Source organism: Mixophyes fleayi, chromosome 4, assembly GCF_038048845.1.
Source record: "Mixophyes fleayi isolate aMixFle1 chromosome 4, aMixFle1.hap1, whole genome shotgun sequence".
NCBI classification, from domain to species: Eukaryota; Metazoa; Chordata; class Amphibia; order Anura; family Limnodynastidae; genus Mixophyes; species Mixophyes fleayi.
In genome coordinates, this window is record NC_134405.1 from 143,836,972 (window position 1) to 143,856,670 (window position 19,699).

Genomic DNA, 19,699 nt, shown 5'->3' on the forward strand with positions numbered 1-19,699 from the left:
CAGATTGCGGCTGGGAGCAGTCACCATACTGTTGAATGGTGACTGCTCCCAAAAACGAAGAGGAGTGCAAAGCAGCAGATATCCATGATATCTGCTGCAATGCACCTTTCATAAATATGCGGAGGACACCCAGGGACCTTAATTTCCCGGTAAGAGCACTATCGTGCTTTCTTAAATATGCTCCTTTATTGCATATGAATCTGGAATGTTTTACGCTCTGCCGTCTTGAGATCCATTGAGACTCCATCTGGGTGTCTATATATACGAGAGTCTCAAGCCATTTAATATAGACGGAACGTTAAGAGAGACAATAATAAGAAGAGGTCCGTGCTTCTATAGCTGTCTGAGGATCTCATTTGGGATCGTTATATACGGCATTACAGAGCCGAGACTCAGCCTGGTCGGTATACACTGGCCCGATAAGAGGGAATCCCAGGTTTGATTGTGAGCGGAAGTATGGCTTAAAGACAGCTTTAGAAAGGATCACGTAACGAGACTGCTTCAATTGACATTCTACGGCAGTCCCACTGTCAGGATCGTTTTTCATGTACATTGAATGTCATTGGAAATATATCTGTGTACATTTATGTATTGGTGGATTTATGAACTATATTTTTTAGAGATTTTTGGAGAATTGATTAGAGGGGATAGATGACCCACCCTTCTTAATTTATTCATTTTTTTGTACATTGTATGTCACATCTATTTGATTTGAGATAATTGGATGTATATTTTTGTATGTTTATACATTAGTGGATTTATGAATCTTAGATTTTTTGGAGAATACTAGAGGGGACTAGTGACTCACCCTCTTGAATTTATTGTTAATCTATTAGTCCTATATAGATCAATCACTTTTCCCATTTTGGCGCTTGTCAGTATATCTCTAGTTTATGGTTATATCATGTCACCTGCTGAAACCTTGGCATGATAGGGAGGAGCCACAAGCCGCGTTGGTAAACGCAGTTGTGCAGGAAAACAAAGTTCCCATAAGGGACGATCTGTCGCCAGGGCGGAGACGACAGACTGAGGAAATGGTTCAGATGTACCTTGACGTGTTTTCTGAGGTGCCAGGCAGTACCACGCTCATAGAACATGACATAGTTACACCTCCAGGGGTGGTGGTAAGAGTAAGACCATACCGCATTCCTGAAGCCAGACGTATACCTGTGAAACAGGAGATTAAAAAAATGTTGGACCTCAATGTAATTGAGGAATTCAATAGCAACTGGAATAACCCCATTTTACTAGCGGCCAAACCAAATGGGAGTATACGATTTTGCAACGATTTTAGAAAATTAAACGAAAACTCCTATTTTGACACATATTCGATGCCCCGAATTGATGAATTAGTGGAAACCTTAGCCAATAGTCGGTACATCACAATGTTAGATCTAACCAAAGGCTACTGGCAGATTCCCCTAACGCCATCTGCCAAGGCTAAGACAGCCTTTTCAACCCCAGATGGGTCATTCCAGTACAAAGTTCTGCCTTTCGAGCTACATGGTTCTCCCGCCACCTTCCAAAGAGCAATGATTCATCTCTTAAAACCATACCAGGAGTATGCAGCTGAATACTTAGATGATATAGTCATCCACTCCAAGGTCTGGGAGACACATCAACCCAAAGTGGAGGCAGTATTGGCTTCACATTGAGGCGGGTCTAACCACCAATCCGGAGAAATGCGCATTGGCCATGCGTGAGGCCAAATACTTGTGGTATGTTGTGGGACAAGGTCAGGTCAAACCCCAAGTTGACAAGGTAAAGGCTGTCAGAGAGTGGCCCAAGCCTGTGTGGAAGACCCAGCTGAGAACCTTTCTGGGTCTAGTTGAGTACTATTGCCAGTTTATGGCTAATTTTGCAACTAGGGCTGCTCCTCTTACCGAGCTCCTAAAAAAAACTTGTCCAGGCAAGTTGGTCTGGTCGGAAGCAGCGTAGGCTGCCTGGCGGGATCTTTGAGTGGCTCTGTGTTTGGCACTCAAGCACCGGATTTCAGCAGGAAATTATATCTCCAAACGAATGCCTCTGTGGTAGGTTTGGGTGCCGTGCTCTTGCAGAGGTTTGATGGGACAGAGACACCCATCCTCTATCTGAGCCGCAAACTTCTGCCCAGGGAGAAGAAATACTCCACTATGGAACAGGAGTGCCTAGCCATCAAATGGCCATGAGGCTCTCAGGTACTACCTCCTGGGTAGAGAATTCACCTTGGTTACTGACCATGCACCACTGAAGTGGATGCACAGGAACAAGGAGGTGAATGCCCGGGTAACTAGGTGGTTACTAGCGCTGCAGCCCTACCACTTCACAGTGGAGCATAGGCCAGGGAGTCTGCACAAAAATGCAGACGCCCTTACTCGCTGAGATGCGCTCTTCGCAGTGTCAGCGTCACCGAGGTTGGCGACACTAAGGGGAGGGGTATGTGGCAAAGAGGCATATTTACCACAGTTACCCTATAAGAAAATAAGTAAAAACACAGCTAGTCTGCAGCAGCAGGCTGCAGACGGTTACATCTTCCCTGGGATCCTCTTTCAGCAAATACACACACAGGTGTTCCACATGGGAGTAATTGGTTTGTTTTGCTGTGATTTGTTTGTAGTGCTTTGGTGGAGGATAAAGACACTGTTTGTATTTGTGGGTGGGACCACCGATGCTTGTAAGTGGCCGGCTAGTAGTCAGGGAACTATTGTTTAGCCAGATGTAGATGGTGGGAGATTTTGTGAACTTTTGCTGGATATGACTACTGTAACTGCTAATAAACAGTCAAATGGTTCAGCAAACCTGTGTGAGATTCCAGTGAATCTTAGGGTAGCAACTATTTTTATTTATTATTATTACCATTTATTTATACAGCGCCACTAATTCCGCAGCACTGTACAGATAACCCACTCAAATCAGTCCCTGTCCCATTGGGGCTTACAGTCTAAATTCCCTAACACACACACACACACACACACACACACACACAGACACAGAGACAGACAGACACAGAGACAGACACAGACAGACTAGGGTCAATTTGTTAGCAGCCAATTAACCTACCAGTATGTTTTTGGAGTGTGGGAGGAAACCAGAGCACCCGGTGGAAACCCACGCAAACACGAGGAGAACATACAAACTCCTCACAGATAAGGCCATCGTCGGGAATTGAATTCATGACCACAGTGCTGTTAGGCAGAAGTGCTAACCACTTAAGCAAACACGTGCAGCCCACTAGTCTCTATTCTGCAAATATGAGTCTCCGGATGAGTGGGTTGACAAGCTGCAGTAGCTCCTGGAATGTGGGATCATTCATCCACAGGAAATTCCTAAAGTCATCAGAATTGTTGTCCCATATCTCCTGTAACAGGGGCATATGTGAAAATGAGTCTATCCTCTGGAACCTCTCCTTGGTCCAGCAAGTCCAATTCTTTCTTCTTTTTCTTTCCCTCTGCTTCTGTGTTTGCAGCTTTCTTGCCATAGCGAGAAGCAACAAACCACAAGCTTTCTGTTGATTTATTGTGGCCATTGTATTAAAATAAATTGCAGTAATTGTGCAGTTATGAAATGGAGTTAACGAAAGCTGTATAATAGCTGTACAATAGAATGAATGGTGATGATGTATTTCTGTTTCTAGAATCTTTTTTTTGTGTCCACTGAGGGTCAGCATTTAAATGTATTTAGCATATTGCTGTTAGCAGGCTATATATCTGTACAGTGCGTACGGAGTCATAATCTTTTGATACAACGTTACTACAGGCAGAAATCACAGCCCAGACAATAACTTGTGTAAAAATTGTTTAAAACATGTATAGTGTGTACACATGAATCGTCCGACTGATCGGAACTTCAGTCGTGGGTAAAATCGTTATAGATAACGAAATTTTGTAGTGTGTACCCAGCCTTAGACACAACTTAAGTTGTGAGGTGCTATACAAATAAACATATATATTAGGGATGTGCATCGGCGATTTTTGGTGTCTTTTTTTTGTGTTTTGGATTCGGATTTTCGTCATGTTTTGGGTTCGGATTTGTTTCGCAAAACACCTGCCGAAAGGTTTTGGTTCGGATTTAAGGTTTTGGCTTCGGATTTTTTTTTTAAAAAAAGCATAAAAAGTTCAAAAATAAAGATTTTGGGCTTATTTTCACTCCTACGCTATTATTAACCTCAATAACATTCAATAACAAGCATTTCCACTAATTTACAGTGTATTTTGAACACCTCACAATATAGTTATTAGTCCAAAACGTTGCAACGAGGTATCTTTCTGGACTGCGTAGTGGAGTGGTCCCCACAATATAATAAGAAAACCATCAACTGGTCTTAATCGCACCAAAAATGTACCTGGACTGCGTAGAGGAGTGGGTCACCTCAATATAATTTAAAAACCCTGAACTTGTATGATTCGCACCAATAAATGTATCTGGACTGCGTAGAGGAGTGGTCACCACAATATAATAAGAAAACCATCAACTGGTCTGAATCGCACCGAATAATGTACCTGGACTGCGTAGAGGAGTGGTCACCACAATATATATAATAAGAAAACCATCAACTGGTATGAATACCGGGGCCACAATATAATAAATAGTTACACCCTCAACTGGTCAGAATTCCACCAAACAAGTATCTGGACTGCGTAGTGGGGTGGCCCCGGTACTAAATTTGATACCGGGGCCACAATATAATAAATAGTTACACCCTCAACTGGTCAGAATTCCACCAAACAAGTATCTGGACTGCGTAGTGGGGTGGCCCCGGTACTAAATTTGATACCGGGGCCACACTATAATAAATAGTTACACCCTCAACTGGTCAGAATTCCACCAAACAAGTATCTGGACTGCGTAGTGGGGTGGCCCTGGTACTAAATTGGATACCGGGGCCACAATACCTCCTCCAAGTTCCAAGTGTAGTGTTTATAACATATTAACACTACACTAATTCTAGCACGTCAAACCCTCTTGTTTTAAATAATGACAGGGCATTTAACTTTTGATTAAATTCTTTGAATTTGTTGACATTTTCTTTTACTTTTTCAACATGGCAAACGACTGTTGAATGGTCACATAATGCCAAAAAAATAGTTGCAAGATGGAATTGTCCTTGGGCCCTCCCACCCACCCTTATGTTGTTGAAATAGGACATGCACACTTTACAAACCAATCATTTCAGCGACAGGGCCTACCAAACAACTGTGGCTGAAATGATTGGTTTGTTTGGGCCCCCACACCAAAATAACAATTCATCTCTCCCTGTACAAACTAAACAGGCTCTACTGAGGAAAGATGTCGTGCTCATCCTCAACCTCTGATTCCTCTCCCCCTACAGTGTGTACTTCCTCCTCCTCACACATTATCAATTCGTTACCGCTGGACTCCACAACCACAGGTCCCTCTGTACTATCTGGAGGGCAGTGCTGTACTTCATTGAGGAATTGATTATTCATTTTTATAAACATCATTTTTTCAACGTTGTGAGGAAGCAACCTCCTTCGCCGCTCACTGACCAGGTTCCCCGCTGCACTAAAAACTCTTTCCGAGTACACACTGGAGGGGGGACAACGCAGGTAAAATAGAGCCAGTTTGTACAGGGGCTTCCAAACTGCCTTTTGGTGTTCTACCACGTCACTACCTCTAGTTAATTTAGATTGCAAGGCTTGTAAATACTTTGAAGATAAAAAAAGCAGGCTGCACAGACTGTGGAGCTAGAAAATGAAATTAAATGGACCACGTTACTTTGGTGGCTATCTATGCCCCCCCCAGCCCTACACTTGTAGTTGAATATAAAAAAAGCAGCCTGCATAGACTGTAGAACTAGAAATTCAAATATACAAAGAAATGGACAAAGGCAGTTTGGTATCTGTCTGCATCAGATCCCCTCTCCACTAGGAGTAAAATAGAAAACTATTCAGCCGTTATATAATCTAGAATATAAATAGAAATTGAGAAAGGCAATTTGGTATCTGTCTGCATCATAATCATCAACATCCTCCTCAGCGCCAGCTACATCAATATCCTCCTCCCGGTGTACAACATTCACACCTTCACTAGCCAAATCTGTAACTGGACTGTGGGTGATCCTTCCAGCATATGCAGAGGGATGGTCAGGGTTCACAACCAACAACACCCTTGGACTCGCCTTGGGGATTTGTGATGTCATCTGTTTAGAAGGCAGAGTTCTTTGCTGTTTTGTTGTTGTTGCTGACAGCATAACTGTCTTAAATTTTTTGTAGGGGGGGGGAGGAGGGGTTAGATCCTTGGGTGAAGCTGGACCACTAGTCATGAACACGGGCCAGGGCCTAAGCCGTTCCTTGCCACTACGTGTCGTAAATGGCATATTGCCAACTTTACGTTTCTCCTCAGATGATTTTAAGTTTCTCTTTTTGCTATTTTTTGAGAACTTGGGCTTTTTGGATTTTACATGCCCTGTACTAGGAGATTGGGCATCGGGCTTGCCAGACGATGTTGATGGCATTTCATCGTCTATGTCATGACTAGTGGCAGCAGCTTCAGCATTAGGAGGAAGTGGGTCTTGATCTTTCCCTACTTTATACTCCAAATTTTGGTTTTCCATTATATGTAGCACAAGAGAGCGTACCCCTAAGCCACACACACTCGGCAAAGCCTTTAAAAATTATATGCGGCACAGGAGAGTACCGCTGGACTTATACTGCTGAATCAGTGAACTTTGTAATAGCAGTACCACTGGACTTATACTGCTGAATCAGTGAACTTTGTAATAGCAGTACCACTGGACTTATACTGCTGAATCAGTGAACTTTGTAATAGCAGTACCACTGGACTTATACTGCTGAATCAGTGAACTTTGTAATATATCAGTACCACTGGACTTATACTGCTGAATCAGTGAACTTTGTAATATATCAGTACCACTGGACTTATACTGCTGAATCAGTGAACTTTGTAATAGCAGTACCACTGGACTTATACACTGCTGAATCAGTGAACTTTGTAATAGCAGTACCACTGGACTTATACTGCTGAATCAGTGAACTTTGTAATAGCAGTACCACTGGACTTATACTGCTGAATCAGTGAACTTGTTAATATTGCAGTACCAATGGGCTTATACTGCAGGATTGGTTTTGCAAATTTTGTTGTAATTAATTTTTTTTTTAATTATTTTTTTGTATTTTTTTTTGTAACTTTTTTTTCATTTTTTAAACACTTGGGAATATTGGGGAAATAAGAACTATGCCCTTAGAAGCACAGAGCACAGGACACAGGACCACTGGACTGAACAGGACACAGCACAGGACCCAGCTGCACCACTGAACTCAAAATTGACAGAGCACAGCACACAGCACCACTGGACTGATACTGCAGAACACAGCACAGCACCGCACAGCACAGCACAGCACAGAACTAAACAGCACAGCACAGAACTAAACAGAACAGCACGAGATCTACCAGCACAGAGGACCACCTAACACACTCTCCCTCTACCCTGATCAATGCCCGAGTGAAGATGGCGGCGACTAGCGGGGAATTTATAGGTTCCGAGTATCGCTAGATCCGACAGCGGGATTATGACTCCGAGCCTCGGTTTCAAGTTTTCATTTGGCGCCAATACCCGGATCTGTCTCGGATCCGACTCGGATCGGCAACGTTCGGGTGGGCTCGGATTCAGGAAATCCGAGTGCGCTCATCTCTTTTATATATATATATATATATATATATATATATATATATTATACATATTATACAAAAACACAGATTAATGTTAGACTGGAATGCTACATCCACAGGTCAATTTCCTGAGGACCAGCTGTTACTCATCCCTGACTATAGACACTCAGAGCTGCTTGACATAGAATCATAATAATGTTAAAATGTACAGTATTTCAGGTAGATCTCATGTACATAGCACAAGTGGCTCAGTCATGTCTAGTTCTAGGATTTTCTTACAGGCTAAAAACAGACATTTCTGATGATGTTTCTTGCATGCTATTGCATTCTAAGAATATCACATGCATCAAAAATTATAGCTACATGTATAAGTATAAAGTCTTACATATGACTTGGGTAATGATTTTCTCTGGTCCTTCCATCTCCCCAAAGAGTGGTTTTATTGCAAAAACATAAGTTTTACCATATTGCAATCCACTGAGCCGGAATGACCTGTAGGACGCTGCCAATTGTTCCACAGAAAAATCAGGTACTGTGGAAATAAAGACATTTACATGTTTCATGAGACTTCTGTTTTCATTATGATTTAAGCTAAGAGTTAACATAACCTTCAAGCAATCACTATGAAACAAAGTAGATATGGAAACACTACAAAGGTCATCTTACCCTGCTGTCCATATATTTTTAAATCAAATATATATTTTATTGAATTTTTTCCAAATAAAACAGAAATAGAAATAACAAAATAAATATAGTTCCAGTGTACATTGTATTCCACATTTAAAGAGTGTAACAAGTAGATCAATTCTAGATATTAAACCTTGTATTAATATCAAAGTAGATTTGTAATGTGATGTGTTAAGAGGTATATGCATATCTATCCTGGGTATCTTTAGCCCTGGAGGGGAGATGTCGAAGAACATGAATGACAATGAGTCAAGTGTCTCAGTATAGCTTAGTCTTATAGAACATGTGTATGAGTATGGATTTAGTAATGGGGAGAGTGGAGGATGAGGGGGGAGGTGGGAGTGTTCTTTTTCCATGTCTGCCTCTTCCCCATAGTTAAATGGATGGACTGGCATGAGTTTGTCACAGAGGGTAACATTTTTGCGCTCCTGCATTCCTCAAATATTATTGACGCATCTTGTTTTAGCCCCCACGCCTTGGCTCAAGGCATTTAATAATATTTCTGTGATAATGTTTTGTTTCTGTTATTGCTGTGTTCCATTGAATCCTTGTGTATTACCTATTTGAATTTGACAATGGATACTGTAATGTCTGCTCCCCACTATGTACCCCTCCCCCTGCTCCCCTTATCTTTTTTTCTTTACCCCATCCCTTTTATTAAAAAAAACATTTTAATAAACATTAATAAGGAGAAAAACAGAAAATAGTACACATCATTTTATAACATCTTTCTGTTTCCATGTGACTTTGTATCTCTTTTTTTTTTTCATATGCTCAAACTGGGAAACTGCGTGGTCAGTGACTAACGCCCTTTTTACAAACAGAAAACTACAGCACATTGTGTGATCAGTTTGGGAATAATAGTGGTTGGTTTAAAACCTAGGTCTATCCACAGACACCTAAGGTCCTAACTACTAGGTCAATGGCCACATTAGAGGAAGTTCAATAAAAAAGGCCAATGCTGGCAGAGCATCATTGTAAGATTTTATTTTTTTTGAATAGTGATCCATAACAGTGGTAATTCTTGGAGACCAAAATTAAATAAAGCAGTAATTCCACTAATAGACTTGATGTTTACAATACAAGTCTCCTACTCCTAGGGGTGGATTCAATTGGTTGAGATGTTCCTGAGGTCCGTTTATACTGTGATAAGTAATACTTACTTTCGCTCGCAACTCTATGGGGTGCGAGCAAAAGTGAGCGTTACTTTCACTAAAAAAACGCAGCGTAGTGTCTTCAGTCCGTTCTAGGACAATATGCAGCAAGAATTTTTTAAAATTGAATCTCCCACTGCAAACACAATACTCCCAATCCAAGCTTACAATTCTCCTACTACAAGCTTACACTATAAGTCTTCCTCTTTGAGCTAACAATAAAAGTTTCTTTCTCAGAACATACAATACAAGTCTCCTACTCAAAGCTCACACTACAAGACTCCCACTGAGCTTACACTACAAGTCTCCCGCTCTGAGCTTACACTACAAGACTCCCGCTCTGAGCTTACACTACAAGTCTCCCACTCTGAGCTTACACACACTACAAGTCTCCTGCTCTGAGCTTACACTACAAGTCTACTGCTCTGAGCTTACACTACAAGTCTCCCGCTCTGAGCTTACACTACAAGTCTCCTGCTCTGAGCTTACACTACAAGTCTCCCGCTCTGAGCTTACACTACAAGTCTCCCGCTCTGAGCTTACACTACAAGTCTCCCGCTCTGAGCTTACACTACAAGTGTCCCACTCTGAACTTTCCTATTCCAGACTTAAACTATAATAACAAAGGAGAAGCACATTTACAGGCACAATAACTAACTGTAATAAAATGTCCCCATGTACAGTGCACTGTGTAATAGACCCAGTTCCTCCCTAATGTCTATGGAAACACATGCTACTCCCCAAATTATGTCAAATAGTTTGTCCCAAAATCCATATACTGATATTGGTGTAATACTACTTTACATGGATAGTTGTATGAAAAACACGTTTTATAAGCAGTAAATAGATATATCTTACCTGACACCAGCCTCCAAGTTAAAAGATATGAAGATGCCCCAGTTACACCAGACCAGCTCAGTAACGCACTGTCCCCAGTCATTTCTTTAACTTCAAAGGAGTCCACTTTTGGTAGGTCCACTATAAAGAAACAAAACAAAATATAATGTAAAAAGTCAGGTATATTCTAAGATTAATAATACCTCTTTCATGCTTCACACATTACAAGGACTAACAGGACATTAGCAATAAATAAAAACAAACAATTCAGGAATACTGAAAATAGTCATATGCCCCTTTGTCCTAAAGAGATTATAAAATGTGTCAAGTAGAATAGCAGACAGGTGACGGTTAGGATTACATTAGGAGAACATTCTGTATAAACAAGTTCCAAGGCACTTGCAAAATATATCACTATGATGATTACGCCATAGAAAAATAAGGAGCTTATACGCCTTAAATATATTATATAAAATAATATCTGTTTAATCACTGGATCCCATCCTCAATTCCCCACCCTTGTATACAAGATTTATTTTTTTTATATAAAATATGTTTAAAAATAAAACCACTACTTTTTTTTACAAGAACTAATCAGAATCAGTTTTCATATCAAGTTAAAGTATAAAGTATTCATTCTTAAACTTGCAAACAGAATCACCTTGCCTCTTTGTGAGTTTATTAATGCCTAGTCTTCTTTCATTATAGTGTTGTTTCCCAATTGTAACGCGTAGGCAGAGTAAGGTGGCTCTGTATAAACATATTTTAAATATATATATTTGTAAGATAAATATTGTTAACAAATATTTCTCTTGCTAACTCACACGTTTTTGCTGTAAGAAGAACAGGACTTCCCTCTCGGCTTCCAATCATGGATGATACATAGATGCTGTAAGTGGCACTTTCCTTCAGGTCAGATATAATAAAAAATGAAGAGTCTGCAGGAACAATATCTGATTCTCTAGCACCACCTAGAGGTATAATAATTATCTGATATAATGAAGTATATACGAAATATATATGGAAACAATGTATTAAAAATGTTAATGTTATGACAAATTGATTGACTACGTTTGGTAAGAATGGTTGGGAAAGAAATTAGATAGCAACATCTGCAAATTAGGCAATCATCACACCAAGGAGTCTATTTATTAAAGAGTTAAAAGCCCTACATCCTGCAAAAAGGGGTGTATTTGCCAAAAATAGGGCTTTGATCTATACATCACAGTGCCACAGTCAGTGATGGCAGTAAGACTCGCTGGGTCTTGTCAGTGATAGCATCCCCATGCAAAGCACCGCAGAAATCTATTTAACAAGGATTTTGGCGGTACAAGTACTGCAGCAATCCTTCTTCTGTTATTGCCATCTCAGGATGGTGATAACAGATGAAAATGAATGAAAAAATGCCCTTTTACGTAATTCAGTAAAGGTTTCACATATATTTTTATTTTTAAAAATGTTATTAATTTTTTGTTAAGAATATTTTTTTTATTTAATTTTCTACTTACACCTATGTCCAGCCTTTCAGTTCCACTGCATATTGCATGATCCGACTAGCTGGGTCACGCCTGCGATTGTCCAGGTGACACCACTCAGCTGCCCCAGCAATATTTTAATGATAGATTGCAGCAACGCTCTAGATTTGCGATAAGCAGCAACTGAAAATCAGCCTTATTGACGTATTTTAATAAATAGACCCCCAAGTCTGAAAATGTTTGTTTTAAAACATTCATTAGTAGAATTCATGTTCTGTACAATTCATTATCCTAAGATATGGGCAGTGCTGAGATATTTAATTTATTCATTGTTGTTAGTCTTTATGTTTTATCCAGTCACTTGAAAAAAATATTTACAATATTGTAAACATTCTTTCCTTTATTAATATAGACATATTAATATTATTAATATCATCACATTTATGACACATTTCTTAAACCTATACTATAAATCTATAAATCTGGTCACATGTACTTCATATTTCTGGTATGTGGTGGGCAAGTCAGACCAGAGGATTTTGAAATGAAACACAAAGAATAATAACATCATCCTTCTGTCAAAGTTGAAACAATAACTGCAGAAAGATTGTCAGATGTACTAGAAAAATACAATTTGAATGTTTTTACGAGATTGGTAAAATGTTCAAATATACATTTTGGGTTTTAGTTGTATTATACACATTTAGGGCCTCATTCATTAAAGAACGTAAATGGTGATACATTTTGTGCACAGTTACTCTGCACATGCCCAGAACTGGACCATATGCCAGAAAAAGCATAAATGTTCAATTATATCATCGAACACAAAGCATCCTTACTTCAACCTGCAATTTCAGGGGTGGAACGGGGAGGGGATTGGGCTTCTGCGTGTACAGTCACGGCCAAAAGTTTTGAGAAATACACAACTATTGTTTTTTACAAAGTCTGCTGCTTCAGTGTTTTTACACCTTTTTGTCAGATGTTGATAAGGTATACTGAAGTAAAATTGCAAGCATTTCATTTCAGTGTCAAAGGCTTTTATTGACAATTACATTAAGCTTATGCAAAGAGGCAATATTAGCAGTGTTGACACTGCTTTTTGAAGATCTCTGCAAATCGTCCTGGCATTCTGTTAATCAACTTCTGGGCCACATACTGACTGATGGCTGCCCATTTTTACCTAATCAATGCTTGGAGTTTGTCAGAATTTGTGGGGTTTTGTTTGTCCACCTGCCTCTTGAGGATTGACCACACGTTCTCAATGGGATTAAGGTCTGGGGAGTTTCTTGGGCATGGACCCAAAATTTTTATGTTTTCATCCCGAGTCACTTAGTTATCACTTTTTCCTTTATGACAAGGTGCTCCATCATGCTGGAAAAGGTATTGTTCATCACCAAACTGTTCTTGGATTGTTGGGAGAAGTTACTCTTGAAGGATGTTTTGGTACCATTTTTTATTCATGGCTGTGTTCTTGGGCAAAATTGTGAGCGAGCCCACTCCCTTGGCTGAAAAGCAACCCCACACATGAATGGTCTCAGGTTGCTTTACTGTTTGCATGACACAAGACTGATGGCAGCGCTCACCTTTCCTTCTCTGGACAAGCGTTTTTCCAGATGCCCCAAACAATCTGAAAGGGGATTCATCAGACAAAATGACTTTACCCCAGTCCTCAACAGTCCAATCCATGTACATTTTGCAAAATATCAGTTTGTCCCTGATGGTTTTCCTGGAGAGAAGTGGCTTCTTTGCTTGCCTTTTTGACACCAGGCCATCCTCCAAAAGTCTTTGCCTCACTATGAGTGCACTCACACCTGCCTGCTGCCATTCCTGAGCAAGCTCTGCACTGGTGGTGCCCCGATCCGGCAGCTGAATCAACTTTAGAATACGGTCATGGCGCTTGCTGGATGTTCTTGGGCACCCTGAAGCCTTCTTCACAACTTCTCTCCTTGAAGTTCTTGATGATACAATAAATGGATGATTTAAGTGCAATCTTACTAGCAGCAATATCTTTGCCTGTGAAGCCCGTTTTGTGTAAAGCAATGATGACTGCACGTGTTATCTTACAGATAACCTTGATTAACAGAGGAAAAACAATGATTTCAAGCACCACCCTCTTTTTAGAGCTTCCATTCTGTTATTCTAACTCAATCAGCATGACAGAGTGATCTCCAGTCTTGTCCTCATCAACACTCCCATCTGTGTTGTCGAGAAAATCACTGACCTGATGTCAGCTGGTCCTTTTGTGGCAGGGCTGAAATGTAGTGGAAATATTGTTTTTGAGATAAATTTAATTGTCATGGCAAATAGGGACTTTGAAATTAATTTCAATTCATCTGATCACTCTTCATGTCATTCTGGAGTATATGCAAATTGCCATCATGCATACTGAGACAGCAGACTTTGTGAAAAATAATATTTGTGTCATTCTCAAAACTTTTGGACATGACTGTAGTCAATGTACAGTAAAGACGTGCCAAGCTTAAGCACACACAGCAGTATCCCATTCAAGCTTTTGGCATCTCAAATGAGCAAACCGTATTCAAGAAGAGACATATTGTCAGATCCACTCCTTCTTGAATACAGACGTGCTGTTGTTAATGAATCAAGCCCTTACAGTTTAACTCAGAAGCTGCTGTTTAGACCTAAAATAGGTTTAAAAAATAGACCTTTACCAATCAAAATATTTGAGCAAGAATATAAGGCCTGATTCATTAAGGAACGTAAATGCCTATACATGCCGTATTTTGCGTAAAAATATCACTCTGCACATTCCCAGGACTGGACAATACGCCAGTGAACGCAGCAGCGTCCAATTCATTTTTGAGTGAAAAGGACCCTTACTAGAGCCTACGATTTTAATGGGCGGAACAGTCAGAGGAACGGGCATATTGCACTTAGTCAAGTGCATATAACGCATTTAATGCAGCAATGTCCGATTCAAGCTCTGGGCATCTCTGAGGTGCATGTTTTTCTGTTGGATCACTTGGACCAGCTATAGTTCGGGGGTAAGTGCAGACTACTAGGGATGATGGCTGTGTATGTATGCTAGAACATGTGCTGCAATAAGGAGCAACTGTAAAAATGCATTTTATGTACAGTAGACATTCATAATATACTCAAATGTATTTATGGGAACAAATGTAAAAAAAATGGTTTTTAAAAAATGTTTTGTCATTAAAGACTATATTATTATTATTATTATTATTAAGTACCATTAATAACTTTATTTTTCTTGTGTGCTTTCTTTTGGGACTTTAAATTCCACATATGTATTACATATATCCTGCTATGTATTGTCTGTTAGACAAAAGCACACCTAGACACATAACAACAGACTCCACTCCTTGTTGGCATGATATGTTCATTTTGCGTGTCTTAATGAATCAGGCCCCTAATGTTTAAAAATGTCTACCTGATTATTGTCATACATTATTATTTGCAATTTTATTATGTGTTTAAATTTTTATTGTGAACCCCAGAATTACCCTTTGTAGAAGTTGCCGAGAATCCCATAGCGGTTTTCTAGTGGGGAATGGCCAGTCTGTAGCGATTATGTAAGTACTATAATTCACATACTACATTCAAACATGCATATAATAGCAGCACTGAACACTATCAGTCTCTCCCTTATGACATCACCACAAAGATGGTTGTAGCCTGTTTGCATAAGCTAGCTTTTGAATACTGAGGGCTAACACCAGTAGAGAAGGTAACACAACACGGAGCTTGAAGTTGGAGAGGTTAGGACAGACAAGTCTGTTACCCACAGTCACTAAACTAAACAATATTTTTAAACACAAGGCCAGTTATTGCTGGATCTGGGGTTTAAGGGAAGACACTTGTTAAAATGATCCTCTAAATATAATTTAACATTACAAACTGTTGTTTGCAAGAACAAAAGCAGAATTTTTTTTTTCTTAATGTTTTGTGTTTTAGTGGATTATTATACTGTAGGTTTTACTATTTCTATAAAACAGGTTAATCTGAGACCAGATACTCTTCAGATATACTGGCACATACGATTATAAATAATTTGTTTTTTTTGTTATTTTTTTTTTACAATATTTAAAACATATTTCCATGTTATTTTTCCATTTAAAGTAAATTACATAAGCTGAATATTAAATGAAAAGAGAAAAAAGCTTGCATTATCCCAAATAAATCATGAGGTTGGTTGCAAGGTCACATTGAAGGTGGAAAAAGGTCTGACATAATTTAAGGCCTTACATCACAGAAGCCTATCATTTTGGATTACAGTGTGTAGACTTTTTATATCTCATAGAACAGGTAGGTACACAGTACACTGTGGCTTTGAAAGTTACATTAATGCTATACATATTTTACAACATTTCTAAAATATTGCCAGTCTATCTTTTTGGAGATAAAACATTAAATAAATGAAACATCTGAATCTAGTAATAATGCCAAATAAACGTTTGATGCACTACAAATGTTATAAATGATGTTACATTATGGTTATGTTAAGATGATCTTACCATCAAACAGTACCCAAGATATTTTGTAGTGCGTTATTCCAGATGTTTTCTTCCAGGACAGTTTGATGCTATTAACCCCAGTGTCAATGATTTGAAGGTCTTTAACAGGAAGGACCTGAACAGGATTTGAGTCTGCAAGGACACATTAAATAATGGTAGGCACGGGTAATGAACAATAAGTGTGCTTGATTTTTAAAATAATTTTCTAATATAAATTTTCCTCAAAGAGCAAAAATAAACGAAAGAGATATCAGAAATGCAGAGCAAAACTTTACAGATGGAGACATAGGGCCTGATGCTGGGCTTTTACATATTATGTCCAAAACGCAGAAGTAAAGTCAGCTTATACACATAACTATGTATGAATGCTTAATGTTTGATAATATGCTATTAATTGTATCGTCGTGCTGTTGAGATGCCAGTCTCCATCATCATAATCACTATCATTCTCTGTATTCGCTAGTAGTGGTTACACCTCATGTCTAACCACAATAAATTACATTGATACAATGTAGTTCATTATAGTTATGCCCCACATGCGATAGTAACCACTACTGGCCAATACAGAATGGAAGCTGAAGGACTGCCCCCAGCTACATGGTCTGTAACAATTATTTATAACCGATGGGGATTTTTTAATTTTTCCCCACACGGACTTAAAGCTTGAAGGCGCTTCCTCTCTGGATTTTTTTGATAATGCACCACAGGACCCCAGCTGGTAGTGTATACCAGGGCATACCAGTACTTGTAGTTGTACAAGGGCCAACATGCTCTATCAGCCATGGGCATGCTGACACTTATAGCTCTACAAATGCCAGCATAGACAAACCTTTTAGGGCTGCAAGGTCTTGCTGGGATCAGTTGGATACATTTTCTTACGCAAACATCCACCAGCAAAGGACATTGGAGGAGCCCTAGTGCTTTTAGCATGGGGCTAGTTATTACAATGGGGGCACATTTATTTTCCTTGAGGAATTTAACCCTGTGATGATTAAGCTGTGGGTTTCCCTGTTATAGTTTTACTAGCCCAGCTGGACATAACTTAGTGCTGGTAGTAGCTTTTTCCCAAATCACTACCAGCACAGGCTATAAGAGCTGGTGCTTGGAGAACATTTAGTTATTACTTTTAACAATGCAAAAGTCTGTGCTGATGGTCATCATCATAAGTTTGGATCTTCGCAGCAGCCCTCCACCAACTGCAAGAGACCCCTGACAGGTCTGAGAACACTCCCTTACAATACTTGACCTTTTTGTTAGAGCATTATCAAGCTTTTTTTGGTGAGCATGTGCTGTACCAATGAGCATATTTTATGCTAAACAAATGAATGTAGGTCCCACTCTGCATCAGTCCCAGTTGCCAGAATTTTAAAGTAATTTCAAAGAGCAATTTTCTATCCAAGATGCGAATCACAGAAAATTACGCATGGTATTGTCTAGTTGAACCTTGGTGCAATACTATTTACCCCTATGGTATGCTTACTGAAACTCCTTATAATGTAACTATGTTTACATTTTAGATACTACTCCTTAATGGATATTAACTTTTAAAGCCTAGAGACTAAAATTAGGTAAGAGAAATTGCATCCAACACACAGAACTAGAGGAACTATACCGGGAAAAAAAATAATGGGCAAACCTTTATAACCTTGGACTGTTACTGTTTATTAGTGACAGCTGGCAATTATGGTAGAGAATGTGTATTAACACCAAAGCACCATCATATATCACTACTCAAGAATTGGGGGAGAGGGAAACATACACATACGTTTGTAAATAAGTCTATATTGTGAACTAAAGTGTACTAAATGCATGTCTAATCAATAAATAAAATTACAAATAATTTTTTATATACAAATTTAACTGGCGGCATCAAATTTATAGGTGATACATATGAAAATTCTGCAAAGTAGGTGATGTTACCCATAGCAATAACATTCTCATATTTTTGATACAAATTGTGTGAATTAACTCAGGAGATGATTGTGGGTGCTGCTTGGGACCTAGAGCGACCCCTCCACTCTAGATAAATAACCAAAAAATAAAAATCACTCAGCACACAACCTAATGGTTTCTAGTAAGTGCAGTGAACTGCTAACCCTATCGTAGGACCGCTAATAAAAACACATATAGTTATGTATAAAATCGATAAATAGATTTATTGGTTTATTAAATATATAAAATAATTAATAAAACTGCCCATGTATGGACAGTTTTATTAATATGTATGTACAATAGGGATAGCAGTCCACTGCACTTACTAGAACCCATTAGGTTGTGCACTGGGTGATTTTTATTTATTTTTTGTTTGCTTTTATTTCTGTTATTTTTGTAGTGTGGTGTAAAAAACGAATGCAAAGGTGAGCAACCCACCTTTTTCCTTTGCACCAGTTTTCATTATTATCTCTAATTGCTTGTTGAAGTTTGTACTATATAGCTAAGAAATTTGGATGACTTCTGGTACAAGACTACGTTACTCACTGTAATGTGAGAGAAATTTGGACATTATAAACATGATCCAGACATCACACAAGAGATTAATCCTAACCTATGATACATTATACAGTATAGTCGGGTGTAAGTAGACATTTGCAGGCCCCATAGCAAAGTTTTGTAAGAGACCCCATGTATTGCCCAATTCACGTATACATAAGGGGCCTTGACAAGGAACGTGCCCCCTCCCTCAGATATGGCCCCCATAGCAGCTGCACCCACATTCCTTTGTATATATCTAAATGATCCTAGACTTCATTTCTATAAACAATAAGTAAAATAAAATCCTAATGGACTCATGAGGCCTCACCAACAATATTGTTATATGAGGGTCCCAGCAATTCTTAAACATTCATGAAATATATTTCCTTAGCACTGTGTTTAACCATTGCTGTTCTAATAACTCTAATACATTTTTGAAATTGATATTACTCTTCAAATAGGTTGCAGATAATTTGCAAGTCACTATTATTGATGACAATGATTATTATTATTATTAGCACTGTGTTATATTGGAAAAACATCATTAATCATATCAAATTCTCAGCAGCATTAACAGTTAACTATATCTTAAATGTGACTAAAATTGTAATCAGTTTTTAAAAGAAACAAAATGTGACTGGCAAGTGAATGGGTGAATGAGCTAAGGGAAAGGCATACAGATGCCCAGAATGTTTAAAAAACAAAACCAAAAAACAATTGGTGGCGTTTCCTTTAAAGACCTGCATTTGTGACTAAACTACAGATGTGACTGGTGCTTACCTGTGTTTTGAACAAGGGTGGCTGGTGGGCCCTCTGTGTTACTGTAAACTGCCTGAACGCTCACTATGTACCTGGTGTTCGGTTGTAAATGAGTAATGTGGTGAGCTCGGACAGTGGAGGCCAGGTATTGGCTTTTAGGGGTGTCTGAAAATAGTACGAAAAAAATGCT

At 39.0% G+C, this 19,699-nt stretch overlaps 2 protein-coding genes across 2 annotated transcripts in view; both read right to left on the reverse strand.

Annotated features, from left to right (window-relative positions):
- UCN3 (urocortin 3) overlaps positions 1-19,699 on the reverse strand; it is a 460,199-nt gene that overhangs the window by 392,095 nt on the left and 48,405 nt on the right. The gene's annotated exons all lie outside the window — the stretch shown is intronic.
- LOC142150757 (collagen alpha-1(VII) chain-like) overlaps positions 3,315-19,699 on the reverse strand; it is a 47,669-nt gene continuing 31,284 nt past the window's right edge. The window contains exons 13-18 of the mRNA XM_075205952.1: positions 19,531-19,674; positions 16,279-16,410; positions 11,132-11,278; positions 10,329-10,448; positions 8,093-8,161; positions 3,315-3,484 (exon numbers count right to left, since the gene is read on the reverse strand). Coding sequence (XP_075062053.1) covers positions 3,315-3,484; positions 8,093-8,161; positions 10,329-10,448; positions 11,132-11,278; positions 16,279-16,410; positions 19,531-19,674 — 782 coding nt within the window. The remainder of the gene's footprint in view (positions 3,485-8,092; positions 8,162-10,328; positions 10,449-11,131; positions 11,279-16,278; positions 16,411-19,530; positions 19,675-19,699) is intronic.